We start from the raw sequence: 22,773 nt of genomic DNA, 5'->3' as shown, positions 1-22,773 counted from the left end.
AATAAATAAGAATCACATTATAACTTAACAATGGTTTTTTTTTTATAATTAAATTTTTTTTAAAAAAAAAACGAAATTTCAAAAATACAATAAAGTGTGGAGCGGAAAAATGCAAAACGCCAACGAAGATGGCGGACACTGTAGCAAGATTCTCGAAAATCAGCTTCGCGCGATTACAGGATTTAACTTTTGCGCGATTCTCAATGTAACTTTTGTCAATATAAAAAATAACGAGTATATAAAACTACAGTTTGTAGATATTGGATATTGACATATGAATAATATGAGCTAACCTCAACCCAAAATTTCTCAAAAAGACTCGAAGTCGATTATGAGAAAATTTTCGCTTGTCATGGATGTGTTGACTAAATAGTTATATACAAATAAAAATCCGTGAATGATTTGAAGTGTCACATGAAATTAGATTCTACCTCCAAGAATATGTTTTCAATAAAATGACAAAATTCATTATGAAGTTTACCAAAACTATCAAGTGATTAAAATACAACTTGAAAAATACTAAATTTTCTTTTGAGCTGTGAATTCGATATTTCGAGAAAGAATATATGTTAATTGATCATACTACACAACAAAAAAATACTTTTATATGGATATGGTACACCCATTAATAGTTGTTTGATAATGCTCAAAAGATCTTTAATCCCGACGTATCGTATGTAAGAATTAATAGAAGATAATGTGACCGATCTTTTCATAAGAGCAATATAGATATTAAATTTTGAGAAAGTAGCACTCAAGATCGGGCAACTACTTAATGATTTTGAGGGATGCTTGCAACATGGAGAGTAGTTTAGACTATACTATTTATGAATTGTTTATGAATTTTTCCAAGCGGTTTTTCATAATAATGCCGCAAGGAGATGGTTAACAAGAAGTAAGAGATGTCGTATTATTTTTAATTCACTGAGTTTTGTCACATTGGATTTTTCTTAGTAAGGTTTTAATTAGACGCATCCATCGGCAAGAGAACATACGAGGAGAAATATATATTGATTCTCTTTTTCTTTTGCTCGAGTTTTTCCCACTTAGTTTTATTATCAATGTTTTAACGAGGCAATACCTGACTATCCGTTAAGTTTCAAGCTACCATCTTGACAAATGAAATATTCAACGAAATAGTTGTTATGTAGATAATCATATAAGATGGACTGTTGTGATATGATTTTGAATGTAGATAAATTTTCTATTAAGATTGATATTTCAATCTTCTATCTATTAATTTGTATTCTACCATTGTATTTTATAAATAAAGATTCTCGGTTATGAATAAAATAGTTCAGAGTTTATTCTTTGAACTCACATTCTCTCGTCTACTTTGTTTCTTATTAAATTTATAACATATATAACATAATATATAAATATACTAATAAAAATTTGTAGAGTTTAAATGGCGATCAACCCCAGTTAGTTGAAGTGACTATCTATATTTAAATAAATATGTCTCTTGTAAGACGCTTTCACGAATATATGTTTGTAAGATGAGTCAACCAAATTCATATTTAAAATAAAAAGTAATACTTTTGATATAAAACATAATATTTTTCCTTGAGTCGTATCAAGTAAAAAATATGTCTCACAACACATTCTCATGATAGCTTTTTACAAATACAAATCACTAAAGTTTTTCCTTATAGACATCAGTTGGTTGATTCAAAATGTCATACAAATCGAGAATCCAATAAATTCCTACTATCAAGATCTGTGCCTGAAACAATTTTTCAATATTTCAATAAAAAAGAAAGAGAGAAGCTGATGCCTCGAGACCACATATCTTGAGTGTTCTTCGATCACAGTAACTGAGACTGCTATAATTTGTCTCTGGCGATCTACATGTTGGAGGTGCATGTGAAACAGATCATTGCTAGAACTAGCATAGCTCTCCCACTGTTTCTTTCCCTTTCAGACGCGAGGATCATTCTTCTCAGTACCTCACGAAAAGGAAATTCGTTCACCTCGCCTTGTGGATTATTCACATCACCTCAACTTTTTAAAGCAAATCACTCTATGACTTCTATTGATTCACGTTACAGTCATTCAAGAATGAATCTTGTTGGTTTAGGAACTTTTTCCAAAAACTTTTGTACTTGGGAATGCCAAGTTCAAGCCACGGTTTCATGTTTCCATCAAAATGCAACATTGTTGCAGAATTGACAGCCTCCAAATCAATGCCATGGTTACGTCCTAGACCAGATAACATCCAACTATCATCAAGAGCATAAACTAAACCTTGGAAGGTGAGCAAGCTAGCACTTAATGCAGCAGTTTCGGATGTTCCCACTTCGCTACTCATCTGCACTTTTCAACATCAAAAAGAAAGGATCATTCAGACCTTGCATGTGGGCTAGTAAAACTGTTTTCATGTTTGCCAAGTGATCCCGTTTTTTCTTTTTAAGTGATCAATCTATGACATGACAAATCGTAGATAAATGGATCAACAATAAATTTACTCAATAATCCTAATCGACAACACAAAATTCAAAATATTTGTTTTTATTCTTGAATGGCATTATACAAAACAGCAATCACATTTTGGAAGTGTATGCACCACCCCAAACCTTATAGGGTCTACACTAGGTAAACATTCCCGTTAATGGATCAAATTTGATTCGATTGTTAATATTCTTAATATGATATGGCTGACTGTTTCGTATGACCAAATTGGCAATGGATGCCTAATTACAAAACTGCTAGGGTAGGGGGAGCAGAATACATAGCGTAGGAAACAAGTGACGTGATGTGAACAGAAGCATTAAAAGTTGCATCCGATTGGATGAGGATAAAAACAAATAGGCAAGTAAGTGGTAATGAAGTTAAATAAAGAAGTTGGATCATCTTGTCACTTTACACATTCTTGATTTACGCACTTCAACTTCTCTAGGATTAAAAATGAAGAAATTTTTTCTTTTAATTGAATAACAACCTACAATTTCCTGTGAACATTACTAGTATAGTAAACATAATTGTTCGAACTCGGAGAGGATTCTAAAATGTTAAACTAAAGTTAACAGTCATCCATTTGTCCTCATGACGATGCTGAAATAAGACTACAATGCTTGATACACACTATTTATTTGACGATCATATGACAAATGGGTCTGTGAGAGACTAGGATATCCCATCTTTCACCTTTCTACAGTTGTATCCATACACGTACACAATTTGATGAAAAGTTGAGAAAAGAATAATATCTAAAGAAAAATTCAAACAAAAGAGTTTCCACGTACCTCTTGCACCAACCTCTGAAATGTTTCTGAAATATTATGTGCCCTCCACCTAGATAAATCAATTACATTTACCCCAGATGTCCAAGCACAAGAGTTTTCATAAATAGTGTTCCTGGAGAAATAATTTTTCAGCTGAGCCAACTTCACTGCACAGAATTGCACAGCACCATTCACTTTTTCCCCCATGTTAATGTTCCAGAGGGCTGACAAGTCACTCTGAACAACTACGTCATCTTCCAAAACCACAACTTTCTCCAGAGTACGAAATATTTTAGGAAGGAGATAGTGAGAATGTGAAAACATGGATATGTATTCTGTTCTAGATAGTGAGAAAGACAGTTCATCAACCCTACGAAATGAAACTCGAAATTCTTCAGGCAATGACAGATGCAACGGTTCCACCTTATGGTCAAACAACGCAATGTCTTCAATGTTCAGCACCTGAACTGAGGCTTCTTTATACTTGTTTCCGAAATACCAAAACTTCATAGCAAAGTAATTTTCCCTGTCAGTGAGCAGATGAAAAATCTGTTTCTCGCTTTCCTGCGAAGACAAAATCCTCATGAATAACAAAAACTGTTTAGACGAAGAAAAAAGTTTGAAGTTAAAACAGAGATGATGAAGTAAATGAAGAAACATAAACAGGCCATACTTTCGCATGCATCACGGTTGAGTTGATCACAACTGATGATGCAAGTATATTCGTGGAGAACACAATGTAGTGGTATAAATCCGGATTTAGAAATTTCTCAACCAGCGCAGGCTCAGTATCAACTGAAGATCTAAAACTCTCAACAGTTAATCGCATTGACAGACAATGGAGACTCTTCGGCATGGTTTGAGTCGCAAGTTGGTAGAGGAAGGCACTCTGCTTCGTGTGAAAATTAGATTCATCCTCTGTCATATCAACTAGCTGTCTAAATTTCTTATCAACATTGTTACAATCAACAGGACACGATTTTGCTTTTGCAATCACAGACTTCATTTTGGAAATCTTCTTCCCATTCCTGAAGAAATAATCGAAGTTGTGTATTAGTCTTCCAGGTTCTTCATGAGTGGTAGAATATTAAGGCAAATAAGGAGGAAGAATACATATGTGTATGTCATATTCATTAGTCATACACACACATATATATACAGACTTTTAGTCCTATGTTAGGAAAGTAAACTAATCAAATCCCTGCAATCAACGGAAATCATATCTACATATTTATTATTTCTATATACAATCTATAACACTCTCTCTCAAGTTGGACCACAGATATTGATTATGCCCAGCTTGTTACAAAGATAAAACTCCATTTAAAGCTTTTGTGAAGGTATCTCCCAACTGTTCTCATGTATTCGCATATCCAGTAGTGATCAAATCTACTGAATATTTTGACAAACGAAATGACAATCAGTTTCAATATGCTTAGTTTGCTCATAAAATAAAGTATTGGAAACGAGATGTAGAGCTGCTTGGTTAGCACACCACAATTTGGTTGGTATTGAAGTTTTAAGACCTACTTCAGTTAGAAGCTGGTATATCAACATTATCTCACACACAACTTTTGCCATAACTCTATATTTTGATTATGCACTCGATCGTGAGATCACATTTTGCTTCTTACTTTTCCATGAAACTAAATTCTTCCCAACAAAGACACAATAACCAGATATGAATTTATATGGATTTTCGATAATCCTTGGATCCCGCCCAGTCAAAATCTGAAAAACACTCAACCTTAGTATGACCATGATTGCTATATAAGATACTCGTCCAGGAGCTCGTTTCAAATAGCACAAAAATTTTTCAATAGTTGCCCAATTATTAATTGTCGGAGAAGCCATATATTGACTCACAATCCTGATTGAATATGTGATATGTGGATGAGTCACAATGAGACAAATTAACTTTCCAATTAATCTTCTATAACTCCGAGGATTCTCAAATAATTCAAAATCTTTTGTGAGTTCCAGATCAGGAATCATTGGAATACTACATGGTTTAGCCTCCAATTTTCCCTTTGTCAGACAATAAGTCAAGTACATATTTTTTTTCATTCTTAATTCTTGTTATCAACACCCAATAAGTACTTTAAAATCCCTAAATCTTTTGTATGAAACTGATTGTGAAGAAAGGATTTAAGACATGAAATACCTGCAATATCATTTCCAGTAATGACAATATCGTCCACATATACAACCAACAAAATGATGCCCACTGCAGATTGTTTGTAGAACACAAAATAATCAGACTTACTATTCTTCATTCCAAACTGCTCAATTGTCTCACTAAATTTGCCAAACCAGGCCCGAGGGCTTTGCGAACCACATAAAGATTTTCAAAGGCGACACACATTCCAAACAACATGATGCAAGATAAACTAATGAGCACAATCCCATAGATCTAAGAAACAATACAAACTTCTGGTAAAGCATAACTACTACAGAATGTAGCCAACGATGATACGCTAGGTAGATAAAATGTAAACTCACATCATATCTTGTCTTCATTGGACATGATACCACAATACTTCGATTTTCAAACACTTGAAATAAATGTCATAAATGGCACATTTTCACCCATAAATCAAGAGACAATTACAACACCCACAACAAGAAGCTTTTACAAGATAAAAGAAAAGATCGGTAGTCAGTCAAGCGAGATATTCTCAGTTGATATCCACCTATTTACAGAAATATTTATAATGAATAAATTAAAGAGATTGAACATCTAATAACCAGAAAGCCAGGACCTAAATCAAATTCACATTTCTCAAAGGAGATATGTGATAATATATATTAAGAACATTTACGAAAAAGTATAGCAGAAATGATAAGATTCCAGTGTAGTGGTGCAAAAGAATTAAATTGAGCCGAAGGCTAGCTAATATCTAAACCTTGAGTTTAAGCTGAAATCAATTTGAACATCTTCAATCTTGATTCAAAGCTCAAAAGGCATAAATTTGAGCTCCTGCTTGGCTTGTATTAGCATTCAAGGTCGGGCACGACTCGATACAATCTAGCCCAAATCGAGCTTCTTCGAGCTCTATCTTTCCATTCAAAACCATGCCCCTAGTAACTCACTGGGAGTTCAAAGGCTAGTTGAACTAACAAATTACTGTAATTACACCAAAACATAGAGGAAAAGACATCGGTATAAAGCTGTTGAGTCCGCTCCACCATGATGATTCATTTCCTCATTGCAGCTCCAGAAAACCAGGAATAATACATATCAAACTCCACAAAACATAGAAAATCAAAAAAATTATCAGGCCACAAAGATAAAACGCATAACCTTCATCCCTATTTTCTTTTGATTTTTGACCTTATTTAACATTTTCTTTGAAAAGTAACCTTTACTTTAAAATTTCCCGTCATTTAGTCAAAATTACTTTTATTCAATGGCCTCCTATTTTTCTCCGCCACCTCGGTCCAATAATCCATGGCTGCTAACTCACAACCCAAAGTCCAATACTATCCTCGAGCTCTGCTACATCGCACCACCCTCCATCGCTGACTCGACGAATGAGAAATCAGAACCGTTGGTTTAAGAATCCATGACTGCACACACACATAAAGCCACTACCATCCTCAAGCCTACCACATTGCACTACCCTCAACCGCAGCAGGTCTCCTAACTCCTCGTTCCCCGTTCTCCAGCACTCGGTTCTCCACAACTACATCGGCGACTTCCCACCAAAAACCACCACTCAAATTCTTTTGTGCCTTCTCTTACGTTTCCATTGAATACCCCCACTGCACAACCATCGAGGCATTGACATTGCAGGCCACTCAACAGTGACTGCTGCCGAGGGCCAATGATCCAGTTCAAGAACACCGTGAAAACTAAAACGGGCTCTCTTCTTCTTCCCGTTCTTTCTTTTTCAGGTTTTGCACTTCTTCGCGGAACTGGGAGCAATGGTTCTTTTCCACCGCTACTCCCCCTATTACACTGCTTTCTCATTTAGATTATGCAAAATGGCAAGAAAAGTTCTTTCCGTAGTAAAGCGACACTGCAATTTGTTCGAAGGGGAAAATGTTGACTGGAAGAATATGAATATTTTTATAAAACTAAGAATAGAAATGTCTATTAGTCTACCTAATAAGAGTAAAAAAGTATATTAAATCATTTAGAAATGTGAAGGTGAATAAAACAAATTAGGCTCAAGTTTGACTTTGAATCGAATTTCATTCGAGCTGGTTGGAAAATCTCACGAGCCACCAAGATATGTTTGCACCTTTAGTCCAGCCCTTCTTATTATGCAATAATATTGGTGAAATAAACTAAGCCTATGGAGGTAAGAACTTCCCTCAAGTCCTTTCAGATGCAAACAGATGTTACTATGAAAATTTCTAGTGGTGATCAAACTTGTCCAGAACCCTTCAGAATTTCACATATAGTCCTTGATCTTCACAATAGAAAAGATGGGGAAAAAAAGATAGGTGAAGATTATGTCATAAGAAACAGATTGATCAATCAATAAATTTAAAACTAAAGTTATGAACAAATGATATATGAAGACGGTAATGAGAAGGCCACAACAACGAAAATACCTGAAACATTTACTTAATTTTGTTTAAATCAATCCGTAAAATTTGAACATACCCAGGGGGAAGATCTTTATCTGTCGTAGTTTCGCTAAGAACACGCTCGAAATCCTGAATATTTTGCTTCATTTCATGAGACAATTTTTCAAATGGTGGAAGTTTTGCAATACTTGGATAGTAAGCACGGGCAACAAAAAGTAGGTCTTTCATCCTCTTCACCACAGTATCTTCCGTTTTTTCCTTATGTTCTCGACGCCATAAACAATAACTCCCAAATGTAAATTCACATATCAGATCGCTTTCATCAGCACTTCTTCTATGCTCCCCGGTATAGTTTTTAACAACAGGTCCAATATTCTACAGCACATTACAAACATTTGTGTCTGAGAATCAACACAAATTTTGAATCCCAAAACAAAAATTAGGAAGTTTTAACAATGTATCATACAATTACTGGCTGTGCTTGTATTGGTGAATCGGCTGTCATGGAAAAACCTGTGGAGATTTTCAAGAAAGAAAGATGAAAAAATGAAAAATAAATCATGCGAGAGAGAGAGATTCTTTTGAAATTATTTACCATTTTCATCCCCACCTCTTTTGGAGATGTTCCCAAATTCCTGAAAAAAGGAGGGTAAGAAACATAGATGTTTGAAATAAGTGCAACAAGGTGCATTCACCAGCCTATCATTTTTTTTTAATGTAGAGATTTTTCAGTCGAGATTGGATACAAAACAAAGATATGTGAATTGGACGGGGTCAATGCTGTTCCCAGATGGAAAATGAAATAAGCAGAATGTAACATTCAAGTAGTTGTCTTCACCATCAAAGCATATCCAACTGACCTTGGGTAAATTATGGGTCAATCTTTCATAAACGTCCTCTACATGTTTAGATAGGGGAACCTACAAACAGAAACAAAAACAAATAAGAGGGACTAACTTAAGATGTGTCCTAGAACGGATCATAGATTGGGGCAGGTGAATGAAAAAATAGTAGGATAGATTTTAGCCCACTCTGTAGAGCCACGGCATGAAGAAAATACAATTCTTCAACAAACATTCACACAAGTGTGTGCCAAGTTAGGAAGGTTGACAACATTCTTATATACCTCTGATTTTTCTCTTTCACTGGCATCATTGTGTTGATCAATAAATCTCAGTGGATTCTAATTGCATCCGAAGATTGAATAAAAAAAACAAAGAAAGAAAAGTGGACTATCAATCGACAATCATCGATCTCCATTTATTCGGATTGAAAGCAACCATAAACGCAAAAGAAATATCTAAAACTATCATTGATATAAAAATTCTTACAGGTTGTGAATTCCGCTGTTGAGTGGCGTCTCCTGAAAAATGGTCGTGAGAAATCAGTAGATGAACTCTAAAACAACAGTAAATGCACGTCCACTCATGAACGGACACACGCAAACAGAATCGCATATACATACAAAACAGATCTAATCCATACAGTATCCGGAAAATGGGAAAAAAAATAGAAAAACAGCACACCAATGGAGTGCGAACCGTTGTGGAGGCCGAGCAAAAAGACAAGCGGGACGAGCATTGACAGGACGACGAGTCCAACCACCGGAATCACCAGAGTTTTCCATCTTCTCTTCGCCGAACCTCCGACCACGCCCTTCATCTCTCAAACTCCTCGTCCTCCACCTTTTTCGCCTCTTCAAATCCACAATCTCAGCAAGGAATTCCCATTCAATGCCAACAATCACTTCGTCTTCGAAACAATAATGCCACAAATTCACAAACTTCCGCCAATCCCACTCCTGTTTGGAGATGCGATCTCTTTTTAATTTTTTGGATGCACAAATGTACACAGGCTAGTTCATTTTTTGCCCCCTTCCAAATTTAATGTAATTGTTATTATTCCTTCATATTATTTGTCCGAGTTTTTTTCGTATTTAGTATTTAAAATTGCTATTTTAAATAATTTATTTCGTATTAAAAGTTATCGTAAGATGAGAAATGAAAATTAATTTAATCCCATTTAATTACTACTCCCTAACAAAGCTATACTAATTATATTGATTACGTAATTAAAATAATATCTATCTGATTATTTCATTCTTATTTAAAAAAAAGTTTCCAATAATTGGTTCTTTAATAACTTAAAACCCAAAATTACACGTTGGAAATAAAATAGCTTACATTACAGTGACCGGTATTTATTGACACACAATGCATGCATATTTATATATTAAATTTTAATATAAAACTCAACTTTACCTGTACTAAAATTTATACAAGAGTAATTCTATTCATACAGTTTTTTAAATAAATTTGATATAGATTTGAGAAGATAAAACAATCATTCGGGATAAAATAAAAAATCATTGATATTGATCTTGAAGGGAAAAAAAAAACTCTATTTTATGACCATGAATACTGTTCATTTGGTGACCATGGATAGGCATGCTTATCGGTTACTCGGGCCAGGTTTCGGTCCAGTTCTGACCGATGTCCGTACCGATCGATTCCAGATGTGTTCATGGTGTAAAAAAGAAAAGCCACAAAATGGATGACAATTTGTCTAGAAGTGGAGCAATTGGTAACTCATGATTCATGAACTAATGCAAGACACAAGCCAATTTGAGTGCTTGCCTGTCTAAAAGAAAGATTATATTGAAAATGGCAATGCCCGAAGAAGAAACTCAAGAAAACAAAAAAAACAAAAAACTGGACACAAACTGCTCTCTCTGCTGCCTGATTATAGTACCTCCAAAATCTTGATTGCGCATAGCTCATAACTGCAAATGTTTGTGCAGACAAATTTTCTTTGCCAGCTCATCTGTGCACCCCCTGGTGTATCAATATAAAAAAAATGTCATCCTAAATCTTAATGAATATTTATCTTTACTATAAAAAAATTAAATTAAAACTGCACAAATTAACAAGAATAAAGGGTTTACGCAAAACATGCAGTATTCCAAAAACAAATGTATGTACAAACAGTTTTCATTATCGATGTTTTCTAATGTTTCTAAAAAATGGAGACATTAATCAACACTGTTTGATCAAACAAATTGTAGAACTTCAATTGAATACTCGACGCCCTTTGTAGATGAACGTTATTATGGTCATTCGAGTTGATTACTTAGGATGAAGAAACTTTATGCGTCAAACAATCGAGGAGCTTCATAAGTTTTCTAAAAGTAATTTCAGTAAAATTGCTGATACAACTATACAATATCCATGTGAAGATTCAGAAAAGAATAAAATACTATTAGTGTTGAATACAAAATCAGAATTTATAGCTTGAAAATTATCCAACTCTTTGGTGTAGATTTAAAGTTCTCTTGACGACGCATAACAACTGCAGCAGGTTCAACATATTCGACTACAGATTCTAGATGAAGTTGTGTGCAACATATGATTGTGACCGCTTGTCGTAAATTTTGTAGGCTTGATAAAAATCAATATAAATAAAATGTAATGAAGCGTTTACAGTACTGATTGGCATCCGATAAGTGGCATTCAGGCGCCTACAATACTGATTGGCATTGAGATATGAGTTTTCATGGATCAATTTATTTCAAATAGTGTATTTTGACATTATTCATCAGAATTTTGGATCATGAGACACTTCAATGATGAAACGACATGTCTATGCAAATTGATAAAATTATACAGAGGATCGTAGGTCAATCTAAAAACATTCAATTATAAAATTTATGAACACACATTTTGCATTCATCTTGTCTGCATTTCTTCCTTCCAAAATCAAAGAGAGTTTATATTATTTTTTGTTTATAAAACTTGTGATTTTCTTTAATCATTATAAGAGAATTTGTATATTGAAAGAAGATGGACAATCACCGAAGCACCAGAGCAGGATATATTCTTCTTAAGGACATAGTGTTTGATAACAACCAGGTCAATCGGGTAAGATTTTAGTGGGCGATTGCACCGGGTCGGGTTGATGAGCTGGAGATGGTTGTCCCTTCGGGTTTTCTTACTTATGTAATGTCACATCAACACTCTCAATAAAAAATAACTGTTTAAAAAAAAATCAAAAGATGCAAAACTAAAATTGAAATTTGATATATATATCTCTAAAATCGCAAAGTGACATAGACCGGGCGCTTGGTCCAGTGGTCTAACCTGAAATTCCCCAGTGTATAAACTCAAGTTCGAGTCCTCACCTAGATTAAAATTAAAAAAAACCATAAAATAACAAATATATAACATCAAAAATTATTTCAGTATTGTGTAAATTCAACTATATTATTTTGGTTTTGTAAACAAATTAATTAATACATTTCTATATAAATTGTAGTCAAATAATAAAAAATATATAACTCTTTTATTGATTGACACCGGCATACATTATGTTGTGTATATTTTGGATTTTCACCATGTTTTTAAAAAGCGTGCTCTTTGACATTCGAATATGCCAATTTTGTACGGGGCAACATTATCCGACGTGAAACTTTACTATCTATAAAATATTGATTTTATCATTCAATTTATATGTCAATGTCAGGTAAATTTTATATAATATTTTTATATTAAATAATTATGTATTTCATGCCGTAAAATTAAAACTTTATATTAATCAATTTTTATGTGGTGCTATTTTCATAATATTTCTTTTATCATTTCAATTTCAATTTCAATTTCAATATATGAGTATATATCTTGTAACATGATGTTATTGATATTTTTTTTGTAAAAGAAATAATCATACTCATATTTACAATTAAAAAATTATTTTTAATATAAAAATATTTTTTTATAGATAACTCAAATGAAGATTCGTTGACGTGTGAGACCGTTGGAAGTTTTTTGTGTGTATATTATAGATGTTCTATAAATTTAACGTTGTGTTTCAAGCAGGCCAAAGTGGAAGTTCTAATCGTGTCCACAAACTAAGGAATCTTCAAGGTGGCCAATTAGAAATCGATTTGGGCCTTCAGTTCGTATGGATGGGGCCCTGAACTATCACACGAAGCCTCCCCTGCCACTCACAAGCCAGGCTATCTGCGGCACAGGCTTCGTTCGATTTCGGATTCTTCCACCAAACAAACTGAAAATATATTAGTGATTGTTGTTGTTTTTGGTGGAGAAATCTCATCCATAATAAGTGTTACTGATATTATTGTGAATTTTTCTGTGTCATATTATAAGCCAGAGCATTTGGGGATTGTGGTTGGCGAACTGGTGAGTGTTCTTCTGGGTCAGAATTTGAATGTGTATGGTAGTTGATTGTTGAGATTTACTAAGCCGAGCTGAATTGAAGGATGGAATCTTCGTGTATATTATGTGGCGGAGTCTCGACTGTACTTTACAAGTCTCCTGGTAACGGCTGGCGTCCCGAAGAATCATTTTCTCTGTACAATCGAGTATTGATAGGCTCTCGAATTCCGCATCGTATACGGGCTAGTGCAATTACGAAGAGGAGAAGCGGTGGGAAGAAAGGAGAAGAGAAAGTTGGAATTATTCCTAAAAAGAAGCTGGGGCAACCGGGGCAACCTGGTGATCAGAGAAGCTTGCTTACCGTGCATCACAATGGAGACCCTATGGGACGGAAAGATTTGGGGGAAGGCGTGATGAAATGGATACGCCAGGGGATGAAGTCCATGGCTTTGGATATTGCGAAGGCGGAGATGCAGGGGGATTTATCCGAGTTCAAGCAGAGAATGGGTCCGGGACTGACTTTTGTGATCGAGGCGCAGCCTTACCTGAACTCCGTTCCGATGCCTCCTGGCCTTGAAGCCAACTGCCTCAAGACTAGCACTCATTATCCAACTCTCTTCGACCATTTTCAGAGGGAGCTCAGAGATGTTCTCCAAGACCTCCAGAACCAATCGCTTATCATTGACTGGCGTGAAACCGAGTCCTGGAAGCTGCTAAAGGAACTCGCTAATTCAGGTTCTCTCTCTCTCTCCCGAGTTGGCCAATTGCCAATCCTGCTCCTCTTGATTTTTAGATTTTATTTTGCAGCTCAGCATAGAGCCATAGCGAGGAAGACTCCACTGCCCCTCCACGGTGTTCTCGGAATGGACATCAACAAGGTCAAAGCCATTCAGCGCAGAATCGACGAATTAACCAAGCATATGTCTGAACTACTACGTGTGGAAAGGGACTCCGAATTGGAGTTTACTCAGGAGGAACTGAATGCCGTTCCTACACCTGATGAGAGTAGCAGTTCACCAAAACCTACCGAATTTTTGGTCAGCCATGCCCAGGTCGAGCAAGAAATGTGTGATACGATATGCAACTTGAATGCAGTCAGCACAGCTACAGGTCAAATGACTTCTTTGTTGGCCTTATGCGTCAGTATTCTCTTCACTTAAATTAACTGTGTCTACTCGTGTTTACAGGATTGGGAGGAATGCATTTGGTTTTGTTCAAAGCTGACGGAAGCCACAGATTGCCACCCACTAATCTTTCTCCTGGAGACATGGTTTGCGTGAGAATATGTGATAGCAGGGGAGCTGGTGCAACTTCTTGCCTTCAAGGCTTTGTAAATAATCTGGGAGAGGATGGATGCAGCATCAGTGTGGCTCTTGAATCCCGTCATGGGGATCCCACCTTTTCCAAGCTTTTTGGCAAGAACATTAGGATAGATCGCATACAAGGATTAGCTGATACACTCACATATGAGGTACTGTATGACCTCCCTCCCCCAAAACCAATGAAAGTATAAATATATTGTGATCCATCATGGCCATAGAGATATACAAATCTACACCATTGTTCTGTGAATTAGCCACATGTAGCCTCAGTCGGAATCAATTTCACCAAGATGCCCCTTTTCTTTCTTGCTTTTACTAAATGAAGTAGCTAGAGATGAGGCCGCTTCATAGCCACATTTCAAAAATTATTTACTAATCATGTCAAGATCAAAACAATGTTTACCTGGATAATGTCGTAGATGATCCGGAGAATGTGCAAATGAAATGAATATCCAATCAAAGTGGTATCAGCCCTGGATATGAAAATTTAGATCGACTTTCACTTTATATTTTCTGTGAGTTTTCATAAGTTTTTATGTGTGTTTATCACTTCATTTCTTTCTATTGGCACATTATATATTTTTTCTGCTTATTTCTATGTTTTATGTGCAGCGTAATTGTGAAGCTTTGATGATGCTTCAGAAAAAAGGTTTACATAAAAAAAATCCATCAATAACTGTTGCAGCTACAGTTTTTGGTGATAAAGAAGATGCTGCGTGGCTTGAAGATAATAAATTGGTGGATTGGACTGAAATGGAATTGGGAGAATTATTAGACACTGAGCGTTATGACGCGTCACAGCAAAGAGCAATTGCATTGGGTTTAAACAAGAAGCGTCCTATGTTGATAATTCAAGGGCCTCCGGGAACTGGAAAGACTGTCGTGCTTAAGGAACTAATTTCACTTGTTGTTGAACAGGGGGAAAGAGTGCTTGTCACGGCAACTACAAATGCAGCAGTGGACAACATGGTAGAGAAATTGTCTGATATTGGAGCTAATATAGTGCGTGTAGGTAATCCGGTACGAATATCCCCTGCAGTAGCTTCAAAATCTTTGGTTGAAATTGTCAACACCAAACTTGCAGATTTTAAATCAGAATTCGAGAGGAAGAAATCAGACTTGAGGAAGGATCTCAGCCATTGCTTAAGAGATGATTCTTTAGCTGCTGGTATACGGCAGCTATTGAAACAGTTGGGGAAGACAATGAAGAAGAAGGAAAGGGAAACAGTGAGAGAAGTTCTATCTAGTGCTCAAGTCGTGCTTGCGACGAACATTGGAGCAGCTGACCCATTAATTAGATTGCTCGACTCTTTTGACCTGGTTGTCATAGATGAAGCAGGTCAAGCCATTGAGCCTTCTTGCTGGATACCAATATTGCTGGGAAAGCGCTGCATACTAGCTGGGGACAAATGCCAACTTGCCCCTGTGATCCTATCTAGAAAAGCCCTGGAAGGTGGTCTTGGGGTATCTCTGTTAGAGAGAGCAGAAACTTTGCATGATGGGGTTTTTTCAACTCAGTTAATGACACAGTACAGGATGAATGACGCAATTGCGAGCTGGGCTTCAAAGGAGATGTACGATGGAACACTGGAGTCCTCTTCAAGTGTCACTTCTCATCTCCTTTCTGATTCTCCATTTGTAAAGGTAAAGTACAGTTTCTCGGTTCTTCATTATGTGGCATTTATTGTGCAAGCAATTTAAATCTGTTCCTTGGGCTGTGTCGAAATATGCTTTGTCTGCAACCCCAGAGCAATAAAGTATACAATATTGTCGTGTTAAAAGATTGGCCTAGCCCTTAGGTTTAGAGTAGTGAGTGTAGGGTACCTTAGTGGATGCACAAAATATTATGCAACCAAAGCCAAAATCCCTGTCCTGTCAACACAGATTTGTTTAGAATGGGTTCTCTTTCCAAAATAAGCATATGTTTAGGACATGCAATATTCCCATGTTCAGTGATCTCCAAAGAGTACTTTGAGAGATTTAGGAGGCCAGATTTAATCCTTATAATTTAAGAATGGAAAGAATTGAAATGGCTCTTCGACTTAAATAGTGAATGTGACAAACTCTATGTTGTGATGGCAGTATAGCACCTGGAGAAGTTCTTGAAATGAACAAACGAAAATTATTGAGATTCTGGATTTCTGCCTGCCCAAGTCCTAAAAATAATTGCGTCTGAAGTTGGTCTGTAATTGAATACTTACTTTTATATTTAGAAGATACAAAATGAATTCATTCAAGCTCTATTCGGATTGAAGAGTTTCATTTAATTGATTTGAAATTAAATGACTCCAATAAATGAGGATTTGAAATATTTTATTTTTGTTAAAAAAAATGCTTTAAAATTGAAGAGAATGGATTTGAAATACATGGATTCGAAAATTAGGAAAACAATTTGAGCGGTTTGCATTAAGGATTTGAAATTCAAATCTTCAATTCAAATGTAGCACTGAAGGGATCTTTCTGAGTTCATGAACACGATAAAGCAAGACTCTTACCGCAACTGTGCTCATTATTATCTGTACCCCATTCCAGGCACTTATCTTTGAAGTAACTGAATTATCTTTCTTTTATCTTCGTACTCCACAGCCAACGTGGGTAACACAGTGCCCATTGCTATTGCTCGACACACGATTGCCGTATGGAAGCTTGTCCATTGGCTGTGAAGAGCAGTTAGATCCAGCTGGCACAGGCTCTTTCTATAATGAAGGGGAAGCAGATATCGTCGTGCAACATGTCTATTCTTTGATTTATGCTGGTATCTCATTTACACCTTTTTTTTCTTCATGTAATCTCCTCCAATTCTGATAACCACAATGAGTTTTGGGGGGGGGGGGGGGGGGAGGAAAATGGACATCAGAAATATGACTTCCATTTAGTTATGGAAATAAAGTTTCATGCGCACCCTTGACGCTTTGCACGTCATCAATAAATTATATTATAGAAGAGTGATTGAGCCCTTCACGCATTGCACATCATCAATAAATTATATTATAGAAGAGTGATTGAGGCGAAAAAGATGGAAAAGTAAGAGGATGTGTGCATTCAATACATCTGGTTTTAAGCATTTTCATTATACGCAGGAGTAAGACCATCATCCATAGTTGTGCAGTCTCCCTATGTTGCACAAGTGCAATTACTAAGAGACAGACTAGAGGAGTTTCCCATAACCACGGGTGTTGAAGTTGCAACAATTGATAGCTTTCAAGGTCGTGAAGCAGATGCTGTTATTATATCAATGGTAAGCTTTAATAATACCTCTACCTCATAAAAGATTGAAATACTCTTTGTAGCATGCATGACTCGTGCTTGGCTGTTTTTCTTGAGTCTGTGCAGGTTCGCTCAAACAATTTAGGAGCTGTCGGATTTTTAGGAGACAGTAGACGAATGAATGTGGCAATAACACGTGCACGCAAACATGTTGCGATTGTGTGTGATAGCTCAACGATATGCCATAACCCCTTTTTGGCGCGGTTGCTACGACATATAAGATATTATGGTCGGGTGAAGCATGCGGATCCAGGTGGTTATGGGGGAACTGGATTTAGTATGACCCCAATGCTGCCTTCATTGAGTTAGTGTGGTGTGGGTAAATTGAAATTTGTATTTCAGATAGCAATTGCAGGTGGGTAGTCGGGACAAATGTCTAGTAAATATTTAGCATTTCATGAAATGTATTCGAAAATATATTAAGATTCTCAAATTGTTTGGATACAGAATTTTTTTTTTTAAAAAAAAAAGAATTATACAGGAGGTATTGGAGCAACACAATTTTTTGAAAAGCCTTTACTGCGAATTTTTTTACGTAAACCATAGCTATTTTGGATGGCTTTTCATAAATAAAAAAAATTTCCAAGTTTTTTTAAATATGTATATCTGAAAATTTTTGGTATTTGGGTTTAAATTTTCTTTTTTAAAGGTAAAAAATCGTATGATTTTATTCAGATGCGAAACCATTTTATGTTCTTAGTGCAATACACGTTTATTAAATATTTTTTTAATAATAAATCTTCTATATTTTGAGTAAGGTGTGAACAAATCGAGTACGAATAAAATTTTAAGGCTCGAATTAGATATATTCGATCTCGAGTTCGATTCAATCTTCAAAAATTTTAATATTATTTGACTGAATTGAGTTCGAATCAATGATAGAGTTCAAATTCGGTTCAAAATACTCGAATATATTGTCAATTTACTCGAAAATAAATGCTCGAAATATATTTAATTAACATATACTTATATTATAATAATAAAATATTAAAATTCGAGCATTGTTCGCAAACAATCAAACAAAATGATTTGAGATCGGGTTTAGCTCAAATTCGATAATTTCAAATATTTGTTGAGTCATATAAGTTGTCAACTAACTCGATTCGATAAGATAGCTAGTTTTAAGTTATAGAGTGGGTCTCTTGTGAGACGGACGCACGAATCTTTATTTATGAGACGGGTCAACCCTACCGATATTCATAATAAAAAGTAATACTCTTAGTATAAAAAGTAATATTTTTTCATGGATGACCCAAATAAGAGATCTGTCTCACAAAATACGATCTGTGAGATCGTCTCACATAAATTTTTGCTTAAGTTATATATATTGAAAAAATATTTTTGTGGACACAGTTTTGCTAACTGAGATACATAAGTTAGGCAATTGAAAATTGGAACTCCTAATTATTGCACAATCATATATTTGTTTTCAATTTTCTTGTACTTGGTGACAATGATTAATTGGTCAATGGGAATTCTAATAAATATATATTAATAGAATTCATCTGTTAATTTTTTAAAAGGGATAACTGTTTTAGTTGCAGGAATAATTATTTTAAACCATCGCTAATAATGATCATTGTTTTTTTTCAAGTAATAATGATCATTGTTGCATATATGATATGTGCGAATTTTTTTTTAAAAAATATATTTTTAAATGTTTTTTAATCGTGCACATTGTTAATTAAATTTTAAAATTTGATTGATACTTTAAATACAAATTGATTAAATAATTAAAATATTTAAAATGAACTGAATTACAATTCTAAACCCACTTTCACAACACGTTATCCTCTTTCTTCTTAATTAATAAAGCTAACTTAGAGATAAATTTCAAATCAAAACATAAGTTGTTATTTACTCCTTATATTTTAAAATTTTGTTTAAACTCCATAACTATGTCAAAATATTCTTATAATTATTATTTGTTTTATTGGGCCATAAATGACAGTAAAACGATTTAAAATTATTTGATTTTATTATTATTGAGTAATTAAATTTTGGAGGAGAAGATTTTCTCAAAAATTATGCATCCGAACATATGTTCGAAATTAAATATTTACATGAATTATTCCAATATTTTGGAATATTTACAAGAAGAGCTAACCAATGTTAGACATCAGGAGTAAAGAGGAACACATCAGAATCATAAGGTAAACTTATGGTTCAAAGTAATAGGTTTCTAGAAATAGTCTTGAATTCCTCTAAACTCTACGGAGATCTTAGAGAGATACAAAAGACAGTACAGAACTATGATAATCAATTATACTATGTACCACATAAATTTGAGGAAATAATTGGAAAACAAAAAGAAATTCTTTGATCATTAAAAGATATTTAAACAAGAACTCAAACTTTAAAACAACAGCTAAGTTCTAGTAAAAATGTCTCTAAAAGAAGGTTATCATCATCATTTGATACTGAACTATTATTATACTAAAGAAAGAAGGTCAGGGTAATGCCAAAATCTTTAACTGACGAAGAAAAAATATCAATCAGATTAAAATTATCTCATAAAAGAAATTAAGTTGATGACAACTATAGAAATGATTGGTCTGGAAGATCTTAAAGACATAGCATTTTCTTTTGTGAATATCAAGGTCGTAGATATGAAAATGAATACAATATGGGTGAACATCTCTAATAACTTAGTCATCTTCCCATGAACCACCAAGGAAAAATGTGGAATCTCATTATACAGATATGAGACGACCCCAAACAGAAAAACTCAAAGACAATAAATAACTTCAAAGTTTTTTGTGAGTTGTTAACTTTGCTGGAATGTTCATAAAAAATCTAGCAAAACAAAAAATGTTTAGTCCCCATTACTAAATAAGGATGCAAAACTTCTATAGACATAAGAACACACAAAATGATTAACCCAATTAAAAGAAATTTTACACAGATCTCCATGAAATGGCTATTTCTCAAGATAAAAATGATATGGTATTATATACAGATGCCAAAGATCATTGAAATGCAGTGATTCTTTCAAAGCTCACACCAAAAGGAGAACAATCATGCATGTATTGTAGTTGACTATTATCAGATGCAGAAGACATAAGATGACATAGAAAATGAATTTTATGCAGTGAAAAGAGCTTTTGAACATTTGTTATTATTTTTACTTGTAAAAAAATTTACCTTAAAGATTGATAATACACATATTTCTTAATAAATACGAACAACGCTAATGTCGAGCCATCATGAAAATGCAAAGGCATTTTGAGGGAACACCTTGAAATGCTTTAAACAGAGTTCAATAAAATTGCCTTAAATGCAGATGTTGCGAGTATGTTACAACAAGTAGATAAGAGCAATATCTCTGATCGAATAACATGTTGTTTACAAGATTATACTCAACTATGATCTGTATTGTAAAAGCCGATCTTTCAGGCTATTGAGAAGCCAATGGTTTCTCATATGGAAAGTTTTCAAGTACATGTCTCTATATCTGGAGCAGTAGATTCAAGTATCCTTAGCAAAAGTGTTAAGTCGAGATCATCTTTAGATGAGTCGGCCAAAGCAAAAATTCAAGCTCTGGATCCTTATCTCAAACATTCTAGTCAACCCTTAATTTAAAAAATTGAAGAGGGATAAATCAACCTTAAACCTCAAACTGACAAAGAAAAATATTAGGTTGGTACAAACAAACTTATAGTTTATCCATTTCAGGTATATCAACAGGACCACGAGAAATTGAAAATAAGAATATGTATCTCCCCGGCCATAATACGGGTTGATATATCACGAAAGTATCTTATGATATGGATGAAATCAAATTCGTATCCTAATGAGATAAAAGCATGGTATGAATTTGGAGCCCTGCATCACTTTATACTACATCATCTACCTTCCCAGAAATTTCAGCACCACAAAAATGGATTCAAGAAACTATTCATGAAACATTGGCAAATAATGATTATTTGTCAAGATGAGATATTTCGGAGCTTTACTATTTTACTACAGCACCAGAACCAGTGGAAAGGATCGCATGAAGCCTTTCACTTCATCAAGTTGAGAAGACCAAACACAAACGTTCATAAGTTCATCAAGGATCCCTCGGATAATGAAACATCTCTGGTTTCATCACTCACTCAAGATGATTTCTTCTCCAGAAGAGGATGAATATTATGTGTTTGTCTCACAGAAATGGACAAAGCCAATTTTTCATTTAAGTTTTATAAAATTTTGTAAATGAATCTTTTCTGTTAAATAAAGTGACATGAAAAACTATAAGCTTTGCATAATAAATATTTTGTGGAACAACAAGTTGCTGGGAATAAAGAAACTCATCGGAAATTTTGCAATATAGCTCATGTGGGAAGATGATAATTAAGGATCAGCCCAAGATGCCCAAACTAGAAAGAGCCTGAATTCGAAAGGTTTTCGACATAAATCTGACCGAAAACATATTACGGAGACAAGTCCAAGTCGTGAAACTTCATACAAATCACGTTTTCCTGGACTATACAAAAACAAAAGATTCATCGAAAAGGTAAACAAGGCATGTGTTCAACCAAACACTCCATTAGTGGAGGCTGAACCACTCAACTACCACAACATGACAAACCACTAACGAGTAGTACACCAACTAAAAAATGATGTCGACCACAGCTTGCAAAGCAATTAACAAGTTTGAAGTTCGGATTTCAAATCCACAAAGATTTCTATATATATCAGGACAGAAGAAAGATGGAGACATCGTTCGATCTCTTCATTTTTCTTTCAAAATAAAATTTGTAATATTTTCATTTTATGTGTGAAATATTCCCCTTTCTACATGAGATTGCTATGTAATAATATATTATATGTTTGAATAAAAGAACCAAGACTTATTGCCTTTCTCATATGTTATTTTCAAAATTTAATTTATTTAATATACACACTGAGGTAGGAAACAAGCTATCTGTCGAAAGAACCAACTGGAAACCTTGCGAAACTATATGTCTTTAGGTTATATGCTTTAAAGAGCTGACTCGATATGTATAACAATTCCACGTACTAAAAGCTCAAAGATATTATTGGAAATTTTAAATAATTAAGTAGCTCAAACAAATTTTCAAGTGATAAAAGGAGCGATGATAAAATGAGTTTTAGGTTTTGGGAGTTATTGACAATTTGCTCAATTGATAATTAATATTTTTTCGTAAGCGATTTGTGCTTATTATATATTAAATATTTGAGTAGGTCTCTTTTGAGACGGTCTCATATATCTTTATTTGTGAGACGGATCAATCCTACCGATAT

At 34.6% G+C, this 22,773-nt stretch overlaps 2 protein-coding genes across 5 annotated transcripts; one reads left to right on the top strand and one right to left on the bottom strand.

Moving 5' to 3' along the window:
* Positions 1-1,666: 1,666 nt before the first annotated feature.
* On the bottom strand, positions 1,667-9,631 carry LOC140977151 (probable galacturonosyltransferase 7). 4 transcript variants are annotated; one of them, XM_073441745.1, is made up of 10 exons: positions 9,290-9,631; positions 9,095-9,126; positions 8,890-8,946; positions 8,624-8,683; positions 8,359-8,398; positions 8,230-8,276; positions 7,840-8,138; positions 3,898-4,252; positions 3,246-3,788; positions 1,667-2,311 (listed from the first exon to the last, which is right to left on the bottom strand). In XM_073441745.1, exons 1-10 carry the CDS (start codon positions 9,423-9,425, stop codon positions 2,033-2,035), a joined length of 1,848 nt encoding a protein of 615 aa, XP_073297846.1. In that variant the 5' UTR covers positions 9,426-9,631; the 3' UTR covers positions 1,667-2,032. The 4 variants fall into 4 exon arrangements, with proteins under 4 accessions (XP_073297846.1, XP_073297847.1, XP_073297848.1 ...); XM_073441746.1 differs by having other exon boundaries at positions 9,305-9,631; XM_073441747.1 differs by lacking the exon at positions 8,890-8,946.
* A 3,067-nt stretch (positions 9,632-12,698) lies between these two features.
* Positions 12,699-17,970, top strand: LOC140977149 (DNA polymerase alpha-associated DNA helicase A-like). Its single transcript, XM_073441744.1, has 7 exons — positions 12,699-13,669; positions 13,742-14,044; positions 14,122-14,405; positions 14,869-15,900; positions 16,843-17,011; positions 17,337-17,494; positions 17,590-17,970. Exons 1-7 carry the CDS (start codon positions 13,039-13,041, stop codon positions 17,830-17,832), a joined length of 2,820 nt encoding a protein of 939 aa, XP_073297845.1. The 5' UTR covers positions 12,699-13,038; the 3' UTR covers positions 17,833-17,970.
* Positions 17,971-22,773: the final 4,803 nt, after the last annotated feature.

This window comes from Primulina huaijiensis, chromosome 5 (genome assembly GCF_012295235.1).
Source record: "Primulina huaijiensis isolate GDHJ02 chromosome 5, ASM1229523v2, whole genome shotgun sequence".
Taxonomy (NCBI): Eukaryota; Viridiplantae; Streptophyta; class Magnoliopsida; order Lamiales; family Gesneriaceae; genus Primulina; species Primulina huaijiensis.
Note: the sequence above shows the minus strand (reverse complement) of the source record. Positions and strands in the feature narration are given on the sequence as shown.